At 38.4% G+C, this 11657-nt stretch overlaps 1 protein-coding gene and 1 pseudogene across 1 annotated transcript; both read right to left on the minus strand.

Moving 5' to 3' along the window:
* Nucleotides 1-1008: 1008 nt before the first annotated feature.
* LOC101992735 (olfactory receptor 10G9) lies at nucleotides 1009-1944 on the minus strand. The gene has a single exon (XM_005347121.2). The coding sequence runs from the start codon at nucleotides 1942-1944 to the stop codon at nucleotides 1009-1011; it is 936 nt and encodes a 311-aa protein (XP_005347178.1).
* Nucleotides 1945-8387: 6443 nt separating this feature from the next.
* LOC101990104 lies at nucleotides 8388-9324 on the minus strand (annotated as a pseudogene).
* Nucleotides 9325-11657: the final 2333 nt, after the last annotated feature.

Below are 11657 nucleotides of genomic sequence, written 5' to 3' on the forward strand. Positions count from 1 at the left end.
GAGGGGGAGGACTTTGGACTTTCCACAGGGCAGGGAACCCTGACTGCTCTATGGATTGGAGAGGGAGGGGGAGAGGAATGGGGGGAGGGCGGGAGGAGTGGGAGGCTGCGAGGTGGCGGAAATTTTTTTTCTCAATAAAAAAAATAAATAAAGAAAGAAAGAAAGAAAGAAAGAAAGAAAGAAAGAAAGAAGGAAAGAAAGAATATCATCTCATTTAATTGTTATACATTTAAATAGCTGAATTTTGCCCACTATAAGTGAAGTATTTCTAGGAAATATTTTTATAAAAATATTACATACATATATTCATAACACATAAATTAGATGTGGAGTTTTCCTTAGAATACTACATACTGTATATGATGAAAATTGTTTTGAATATGTTTTCATAGCTATACACACAGAAAAACACAGAACCACTGAAAGAGTAAAAAAATGCATTTGAAGAACTAAAGAACAGAATAACTTGACTTCTACTAACTGCAATAATGCCATGATTATGACTTCTGGGTGCATGCACGAGAGAAATAAAGACAAAAGGAGCATTCTGTATCAGCCAAAGGACAATTTCAATTTCATAAAGCAACTGAGATAACATCACAGTTCTTTATCAGTATTATTTTTGTTTTGGTTTGGTTTTTTGGTTTTGGTTTTTCAAGAAAGTGTTTGTACATCTCTGACTGTTCTGGAACTCACTTTGTAGACCAGCCTAGCCTCGAACTCACAGAGGTCTGCCTGTCTCTGCTATCCTGAGTGCCGGGATTAAAAGCATGCACCACCACTTCCCAGCTTAGTATTATTTTTTAAAGATAAAGCAATGCATTTGCAAAGGGATGAAATATCAAACTATGAGCACATTTATCACATGTCAGAGATGTAATTGCAACTTGCAAGTCCTTAGCAAATATAAGAATTGAATATTCCTGAGAAGTTGGCTCGGTTCAAAGATAAATTATAATTAGATTATATTGCAGATGTTGGAAAAATGAATTATCTTTGTACCAATAGTTACTGGCTCTGAGAAAATGTTGCTTTGTCTTTGAGTTTTACCAGTGCTTTCTTCACCTCCTTGTTCCTGAGGGTGTACACAACAGGATTGAGTAAGGGTGTCAGCACGGTGTAGAAAACAGCCACAACTCCATCCACAGCATCTCTGGAGTCTGGCCTCAGGTAGATGAATACACAAGGCACAAAGAAACAGAGGACCACGATGCAGTGCGAGGCACAGGTCTGGAAAGCCCTGTGTCGGCCCTCTGAAGTGCGGATCCTCAGGATCGAGCAGACAATGGACACATAGGACAACACAATCAGCATAAAGCAGCCTGAGGCCACCACCCCGATATTCACAAAGATGACCATCTCATTGGCCGAGGTGTCTGCACAGGCCAGCTTGAGGATGGGAGGAGCATCACAGAAATAATGCTGGATCTGGTTGGGTCCACAGTAGGGTAAACGGAAGGTCAGTGTAGTCTGGACAGCAGAGTGCAGGGAACCAGTGAGCCAGGTGCCAGCAGCCAGGAGGGCACACACTCTTCCACTCATCAGGCTGCTGTACCTGAGTGGGTAACTGATGGCCAGGTAGCGATCATAGGACATGACTGTGTAGAGGAAACACTCAGTGCTACCCAGGAAGTGGAAGGAGTAGAGTTGTGCCACACAGCTGTAGAAGGAGATAGCCCCACCCTCTGGGGACACCAAGGTCATCAGCATTTTGGGCACTGTGACTGTGGAGAACCACATGTCAATAAAGGAAAGGTTGGTGAGAAAGTAGTACATGGGTGTGTGGAGGTGGGAATCCACCCTGATCACCATTAGGATGAGGAAGTTGCCCAGCACAGTGAGAATGTAAATGACAAGGAAGATTACAAAGAGCATGGTGTCCAGAGCTGGTGCATGGGGAATACCTGAGAGGAAGAATGTGGTCACTAGGGTCCCATTTGACATTTCTTATACCCTGGATCATTCTTCCTATAGAGATATAAGGATAACTCAGACATTAACAAATACTTATCTGTGTTTCATAATACTAGACTTTATGTCACTTCATTTGGGTCTAATATAGTGAGAGTGATGAAACTAGTAAGCACCTGGGTCACACATGGGCCTAGGAATACACACAGTAGCATACACAAAATGTATAAGAAAAAACTTATAAGAAGGTGTCTCTGTTTTATTTATATTTGGGGGCATCATAAATTCCCACAGCTACATAAAACATATAAATGTGTTATTCTCAACATTTTCTGGATCAGACCTGCTGTGGTATAACTCACAGATCTTAAAACTCAAGGTTCTAGAACCTTCTTCCAGCAACTGATGGAAACATAGGCATAGACCCGTAACAGAGTGCCCAGTTGAAGAATGGGAGGAGTTAGAATATGAGAAAAGAGGTCAAGACCATAACAGGGATACCCACTGAAACAGTTTACCTGAGCTAATGGGACCTCATCAACTCCAGTCAAACAAAGAAGGGACCAGCATAGGTCCAAACTAGTCCCTCTGAATGTGGGTGATAGTTGTGTGGCTGGGGCAGACTGCAGGATCACTGGCAGTGACACCAGGACTTATCCCTGCTGCTTGTCAGGAATAAGGAACCTATTCTGTTAGGATGGATGTGTTGCTCAGCCTAGATATAGTAGGAAGAGCCTTGAACCTTCCCCAAAGCAATGTGCCTTACCCCCTTTGAGGAATGAATGGGGTCTGGGGTGGGGGCAGATAGGTGAAGGGAATGGGAAGATGGGAAGGAGAAGGAACTCAGACTGGCATGTAAAATGAAGAAAACAGTTTGTTTTATTTTAAAAAATAATAAAAGAAATTAAAAGTAAAAAACAACTTTTAAAATGACATATTGTGACATAAAAAAAAATCTTCAAAGTGAAACCAGTTATAATCTCACCTGGGAGTCCGAATTTTATTCTAACCTAATATAGCTATTGATAGAACTTAGTTTTGTAAAATTTTAGATCTGATGTTCTCATGTGTTTAACGGGTCTGGGCGATTCCATCACTCAAAGTTTCTGGACGTCACCTAGGACCTATACAGTCCTATGTACCTGGCCATGTCACAAAATGGCATGTACTTTCTCCGACCCCTGGAGAGACAAAGTGTGATGCAAGACAATCTCAGTGAAGTAAGTAATCTCCAGCAATGTTCATAGCTGGGTTCATATTTGGGGAAACGTGATTTTTCAGGGAGAATGTAGAAATTTGTAGTGATCTTGGAGTCTATTTAGAGTTCTACCTAACAGAATCAGTTTTCTCCTTTGGATTCCCACAGAAACTTTAAGAATCAAAAAATTGCTGACATTGATAAGTTTCATTGAAGTCCATGGTATAGTTCAATCATTTGATATTAAATGTGCTATTTAACAACACCAATACTGTCTCCTTTACTGAAAAGAGAGAAGCAAAAACTGACAGTAGACCGTATAGTACTGAGCCTTGCTGCAGAATTGCCTCTTCTGGATCCTAGAAAGGGGATGTATCAGTTCTTTTGGAATTCCAGAGGCCCACCAGTTTGAGAGAAACCTATTAACAGCGTTGTTCCTGACCATTTAGTGGTGCCCATTACTGCCTGCTTCTCACAGAGTCTCTCTAGAGTCTCCAGGTCACATAAGAATACCAAATGCCCCACTACACAATAAGATTACATATAGCATCCCCTCTGTCCGGAAAAGAAAAAGCTTCCTATGTATCAAATCCTTAATTCCTCTCTATTTATGTATCATTGAGAAGATTAAATTCATATGTGCTCTCTCAACCTCAAAATGCTGAGTGAGGTTTATACTAGGATAAACCTTTATGCACACTTTATACTAGGATTCTGGTTATTTCTGATACTGGCTTTGATAGATCATATGTTACCATACCCTCATTCCTCATAACCCTAAAATATAAATAAATAAATAAATAAATAAATAAATAAATAAATAAATAAATAAATAAATCTGTCAAATCTGTGTTGCTTATTTGACACCTATGACTTAAAACTGAAACCAGTGTCAACAGAGAGGCCCTCTCTCACTCAACTGTAGTAATATGGTGTATGGCAAAGACTGAAATGATTATTTTCACTTAATACAAAATATCATCTATCACTAAAAATTTTTTGTTTTAATTGTTTTAACTTTATTATGCTGTGCATTGCCTTGTTAAACCATTTTTCACTAAGAGAAAATAAAGGATCTGTTCTTACAAGATTCCAGATTAAATACTTCTTCTTGGCAAGAAGTGTGACTTCAGCTACAGGAAAGTTGTCTTTTTACAAGTTTGAAAGAAATGGTAGAATCTAGATATTTGAAGTTACCAGAAAGATCATGAGGACCCCCTCCAATCAGGGAAATGGAGCTATGGAATGTCTACTGCAGCAACAGAACTCAAACACAGAGAAAATATATTTACAGTTGATAAAAATGAAAACACCCATGAAGAGAAGTCCAGAGTCGCCTTAGACTCCAGCAGGAAACTCAATCAAGAAGCTCAGTGTTTAGGGTACATGGTTACCATAACATCAATATTACTCGAAATAATACAGTCATTGCATTTATCTATGGACCATCTATTCATGTTCCTACATACCTGTCTATCTAGTGAGAGAAACTAAACAAAGTTAGGATAAAGATCATTGATGAATGTGAATATTTACACTAAAAGAAATAAGGGAACTGATTGTAAAACATGTTACATTCACTCAAGAACATCTATGGTGCATGATTCATTTTAGTAGCAAAACATACCTGAGCTTTTCCAAAAATGTTTCACCTCCTACATGCTATGAGCAAGCACTAATTTTCAGGTTCTCATATAAAGAGTCACTCTGAGATGAGAAAAAGATGCCTCATCTTCTTTTAGATATCTAATCGTTTCTAATTAAAATTCAAGCTAATTAGTTCAGAGACTAGAAACCAGCATAACTAAATGTGGAGGAGCTTAACTTGGTTTCATGTCTCACGGGATGGTATTCCTCTTGGGTTTCCAGGCTCCCTTGATGAGCAAAGATACATCAGCAAGACATGAAAGAAAGGCTTTCATGTCTCTACTCAGAATATCCCATGTCTTACTGGATCTTTCCAATGCCTGTTCTCCGCTTAAAATTTCCCAGAGTCTGGGATACCTCACTCAGGATAGTGTTTTTAGAACCTTCATCTGGTGATAGATGGAGACAGAGACAGAGACCCACACTGGAGCACTGGACTGAGCTCCCAAGGTCCCAATGAGGAGCAGAAGGAGGGAGAACATGAGCAAAGAAGTCAGGACCACGAGGGGTGCACCCACCCACGGAGACAATGGAGCTGATCTATTGGGAGCTCACCAAGGCCTGCTGAACTGTGACTGAAAAAGCATGGGATAAAACAGGACTCTCTGAACGTGGCGAACAATGAGGGCTGATGAGAAGCCAAGGACAATGGCACGGGGTTTTGACCCTACTTCAAGTTCTGGCTTTCACCTTCCCAGACATGGTTGGAGGAGGGAGGACCTTGGACTTTCCACAGGGCAGGGAACCCTGACTGCTCTATGGACTGGAGAGGGAGGGGGAGAGGAGTTTGGGGGAGGGGGAGAAGGGTGGGAGGAGGGGGAGGGAAATGGGAGGGAGGAGGCTGATACTTTATTCTCCTTTTCTCAATTAAAAAAAAAATTCCCAGACTCCAAGTAACTTGACTGCTGTCTGTAGCTGCAGGCCATTGTTTCTTACACCATCTATGCTCATCAACTCAAGCATCCCACTTCCTAACATGTGTGTAGTTTTTAAGGTTCCTTCAAATTTTACCAGTTGATTGCAATATGGATATTCATCCTGACACTTGAGACTTACTAACTTCCAGGTAGTTAACAGTTTAACGTTTTAGCTTCTTCCAGGCATAACAGAGCTCATACACTTAGGAATTCTCAGAGCCCATACAGCATGCACAATAAAGACCTCCTGAGAAGTGGACACAAAATCCCACCCTTAACCAAAAAGCTATTTACAATTGATAGCTTCGGTGATAAAGAATATTGGTTTTCTCTAATAAAGTGTCACTGTATATATCAGCAACAAAGCAGGGCAGGTCCCATATCCAGAGTAGCTCATTAATACAAAATGTACTGCATAGGTTTTTCATGTGCATTTTTCCTTTTGATATATTCTTTTTTGTCTTATTGAGGTTTTTTTAGGTCTCTGTTTCCTTTTGGTCTTATTTTTATTTTTGCTTTAAGAGAGAGAACTTAGGGTTGGATGGGTAAGTTAGGTGGGAAAGATTTGGAAGAGAAGAAAAAAATATAATTAAAATATATTGTTTGTATGAGATTTTTAATAAATTTTAAATTAAATAAAATTTAATGAAGTTTGATGTTGCAAGTTATGCTCCTTTCAGATTTTTATCATACCAAGAATGAATATTTTTCCTATGTAATTAAAATTGCAGTTACAATTACATCAAATGATTTTTTATTATATATCTTTATATATATATTATTGTTTACTTTAGATTTATTGCATTCTGACTGATGAAAATGAATTCAAAATTTTGCATTATATGACATAATAGATTTAGTCTGATGCATAATTTATCTGATTAGCCTCTTTTGATTGTTTGCTTCAAAATAGAACTATCTAAACAAATGTAATAGAGATTACGAATATATCCAATCAAACTAAACTGGGTGTATTTTATGTCTACATTTTGAAATGTAGTCAAAATGGATTCTTTTTTCACACAAATACCTCAAAATAATTTATTTGTAGATGCCCATCTCTTTCTGCTGCAAAACAGGTTATCTGTGTCATGTGAACATGAACCTGTATCTTTATTCTCCTTTTCCTATATTTTTTCAGACCACATAGAAGTCCTTCTCTGGATTGTTAGCAATCTTTAATGAGTTCCCTTTGAATATGTTAGATGTAGTGAATCATCTCATTTCTTCTTTTCTTTAAGGTTACCATGACAACCTAGGATCTTTTAAATACACAGATGGAGGCCACTTATTTTAATATATGAGAGAATATATGAGAATTTAATATTGAATCCCCCAGCCCATAAGCACAATCAATCAATCCTCTGTTTCTTCAGAAAATGTGTGTGTGTGTGTGTGTGTGCATGTGGTATGTGTGTATGTGTGTGTCTGTGTGTATGTGTGTTTATAATATCTGGGCAATGTAAATCTTATTCTGGGGATATTCCATGACTTCTAGGGTGTTTACCTGAATTCTTGCCATACAACCACTGGGTGCCAGTACACATAACAATAAACAAGATCCTCACACAATGCCAAATTATCCTAGTGAAGCAAAACTACCCCTACCTGGAAGTTATTAATCTACATATTTAATAGATACTTGATTTTTAAAATATTTTAAATTTAATTTTTATTCTGATATGTATAACTGTTTTATATACATATGTGTCTGTATGCACGTCTGATGCTTGTGAAGGCGGGAATAGGGAGTCAGGACCGCTGAAACTGAAACTATAGACTGTTGTAAGATACTGGATACTGGAAACCTACCCAGGTTCGCTGCAAAAACAGAAAGTGATCTTAACTAAGGACCACTTCTCCCACCTAAGTGCTTGGGATTTTATTATATTGATTCATAACAAACACAGTCAAAATATGCTACATAATACATTTTTTAAATATTTCTAGATCATCATTAAACCATTGATTTAAAACATATATTATTTGTTTGCACAGAACTACTGTTGCATTTAATTGCTATATGTTTGAACAGCTTCTTGTTCTGCCTACCTATTCTAGAGATATACATTTGTACAAGTATATAATAATCTCACATATGCACAGTATATAATATAGTATGAGCTTTTTTACTACATTTGCTTTACAGTAAATACAAAGAGAACTAGTAAAAGAATGTACTATATATACTTGAAAGACCACAACCTCAGGATAACTTGAACTCTCATCATTGCTGCTACTTCTGAACAGCAGCACAAGGATTGCATATTCTTAAACTCATTTGCATGACAAATAAACCTTGAAAACTCAACATATGAGCTCAAACTAAAGAAAAACAATTCAGCCTCTGCATTGTATCTTGACCACATCATAATGTTACTTCTTGTTTGTTTCTTGAAAGGGTTTCTCTATGTGGCCCTGGTTGTCCTAGAACTTGCTCTGTAGACCCGGATGGCCTCAAACTCAGACATCCATATGCCTCTGGAGTGCTGTGATTAAAGGTGTGTATAACCACCCCAATCACAATGCTATTTTTTAACATTTAAAAAATAATAATAGATAAGAATATGATCACAATTGCCATGTATGATGGATATAAATATAACTTCTAAGACCTTTAAAAATATATAAACCTTGTAATCCTGAGAAGGTAATTTGTAGCAATGATTTATAACTAAGTTATATTATTGATGATTTTTAATTCAATTGTTCCTTCACAGTATTACTGTCTTTGAGAAAATGTTGTCTTTGAGCTTCAGCAGCGCTTTCTTCACTTCCTTGTTCCTCAGAGTGTACACAACAGGGTTGAGTAAAGGGGTCAGCACTGTGTAGAAAACTGTCACCACCCCATCCACAGCATCTCTGGATCCTGGCCTCAAATAGATGAAAACACAAGGCACAAAGAAACAGAGGACCACGATGCAGTGCGAGGCACAGGTCTGGAAAGCCCTGTGTCGGCCCTCTGAAGTGCGGATCCTCAGGATCGAGCAGACAATGGACACATAGGACAACACAATCAGCATAAAGCAGCCTGAGGCCACCACCCCGATATTCACAAAGATGACCATCTCAATGGCTGCAGTATCTGCACAGGCCAGCTTGAGGATGGGTGGCCCATCACAGAAATAATGCTGGATCTGGTTGGGTCCACAGTAGGGCAAGTGGAAAATCAGCAGTCTGGACAGCAGAGTGCAGGGAACCAGTGAGCCAGGTGCCAGCAGCCAGGAGGGCACACACTCTTCCACTCATCAGGCTGCTGTACCTGAGTGGGTAACTGATGGCCAGGTAGCGATCGTAGGACATGACTGTGTAGAGGAAACACTCAGTGCTACCCAGGAAGTGGAAGGAGTAGAGTTGTGCCACACAGCTGTAGAAGGAGATAGCCCCACCCTCTGGGGACACCAAGGTCATCAGCATTTTGGGCACTGTGACTGTGGAGAATCACATGTCAATAAAGGAAAGGTTGGTGAGAAAGTAGTACATGGGTGTGTGGAGGTGGGAATCCACCCTGATCACCATCAGGATGAGAAGGTTTCCTAACACAGTGAGAATGTAAATGACCAGGAAGATTACAAAGAGCATGGTGTCCAGAGCTGGTGGGTGGGGAAGGCCTGAGAGGAAGAACGTGGTCACTAGACTCACATTTGACATTTCTACTCATCTTTTATTTATTTCAACTTGCATGTAAATGAGAACTGAGAATTACTTCTCTATATGATCACTGTATCAGCCATGATAAATAATTCTAGAGTTTACTCAGTTTTGTGCACTTTAAAACTTCTTTGGTAAAGATACTGAAATGATTTCAATATCTCTTTTCTCTCAAGCACACGAAAGTAGAAGGAGACACAGACATATAATAGAGAGAAAGAGAATAAGGATAAGAAGAAGAAGAAGAAGAAGAAGAAGAAGAAGAAGAAGAAGAAGAAGAAGAAGAAGAAGAAGAAGAAGAAGAAGAAGAAGAAGAAGAAGAAAGAAGAAGAAGGATGTTTTATATGACCTTTATATTTTGGCTTTCTGTTATTGTAACAAATACCTGAAACAGATTAGAAAGAAAGGTTATTGTATTTGATTGACTGGCCCCATTTCTATTGTGCCTCATCATGGGACCATATCATAGCAGTAACATTGCAAAACTATTCATCTCATGACCAGTACATAAAAGAAAGAAGATGAGGAAGAGAGCAGAGATCCAAAAGTCCTTTTTTAAAAAGTATTTTCTCTGTGATGAGAAGCCCTCTTAGCTAGAAGCCACCTCTTGTAGCTCCCATTACCTTGGTAAGTCTTTAACATCAGAAACTTTGTGTGGACATTTCTCTAATCCAATCACAGCCATTGATGTAAGTTACAAAAACTTTGGTGAATGAAATACAAATGTGGTATTCACATCCTTTCTTCATAGTCAGATCAGTTGGGTACCTACTCAAGGTGACATCAAAGTTCAATCAAGAAATCATTTAGGGAATCAATCTCATCTCCAACCCTGGAGCTTCTTCCACCCCTCTTGAAATTGCTATTATAACTTCATTCCTTGCACTTTCCAGAGTGAGGTTCAATGTTCTGGGTTGTTAGTGGCAGATGGCTTTACTCTAGGATTCTTCAGGAAAACCTGGGTGATATAAAGTCATAGCCACATGGATGCTTATAATATGGTAGTTTTATTTTCAAAGGTATAAGGACAGCCACTTCCCCTATGCTGTGATGAAGTGGTAAATGGTACAGTATATTCAATGTGGTGGTACTCAATCACATTCATGGCACTCAAGCATACTGAAGGGAGAGATGGTTGGGTAGGAATTGTATGCTGCTTGGCAGCTTTCTGGGAATCTACCTCTTGTTTATTTTCTCTCCAAAGCCGGTGTAAAAACTTACAGAGACAAGAATTGAGTTCCTGTAATGGTCATTTTTCAAGTCTGCAACAGCCTTAAGTCATGCTTTGTTACCCTCACCTGTCATCTGGCATTACTGATATGACATCCTTAAGAATCCATGACCAGTAAATAAGATGGTAGATGTGTAGAACTTAGTACAGCAGTTTGGCATGTGATAACTGCTTAATAACTAATAGTCCATCCCACATTATTCCCTGTAGAAGCATTACAGAATTGCATTTGTTGAGCTTACAGAAAGAAGTATACTATCTTTGTGTTTATAGACAATTATCAATTTCAAATGTAGCTTTTAGAAAGCCTTCATCCTTGCTCCTGTTGTTGGTGCCCACATCATTCCCTAATTCTCACAGGGTTTCCTATACGATCTCTCAGGGTTGGGACTAATATCACTCAGCTTCCTTAGTGATATTCCCTACACCATTTCTCCTGTCCTAGGAAATGTTAAACCTCATACATGATTTATACTCTGTTCTTCATCCACTTGATGACCTTTTATGAGGATCTAAAAACATCAACTTCTGATATGTTATGCCAGATAGGATCTATTAGAAAGCAAACATTTCCTGTAATTCACCATTCTAACATAGTTTTCTGAATATTTTGTAACTTCAACTTCCTTAAGAGTACATGGTATAATTCACCCCCTGTGTTTCTTAAAGGCTCTCATGAGAAACATTTTTGCCAAGTCTATGCTGCTTCTTCAACACTTAGAACATGACATGGGAAAAAGACACCAAGGCAATTAAAAGATACAGGAAAATGAAGCCAAGGCAATTAAAAGAAATTGATGTCAAGAAAAATTGAGATCTCAAACAGTTGAAATGAATATAATTCTTTTACTTAATAAAAATATATCCATGGTTGTTCATATCTATTCATTGATACTCAAATAATGATAGTTCATTATTCTGTGGACAGAGATGGTGAAAGATGCCTACTACTTAAGAGAAATTAGGATCTGATACTAAAAGAATTCACACAAAAATAATGATTTTAGCCCCACAGAATGTATTTTTAGGAAAATTAAAGCTTTGCTTTTTTCTAATATGAACTAGTAGAGACAGGATTGTGATAATCATTAATTTTAATTCA

The sequence above is a fragment of the Microtus ochrogaster genome, chromosome 5 (assembly GCF_000317375.1).
Source record: "Microtus ochrogaster isolate Prairie Vole_2 chromosome 5, MicOch1.0, whole genome shotgun sequence".
In the NCBI taxonomy this organism is placed as follows: Eukaryota; Metazoa; Chordata; class Mammalia; order Rodentia; family Cricetidae; genus Microtus; species Microtus ochrogaster.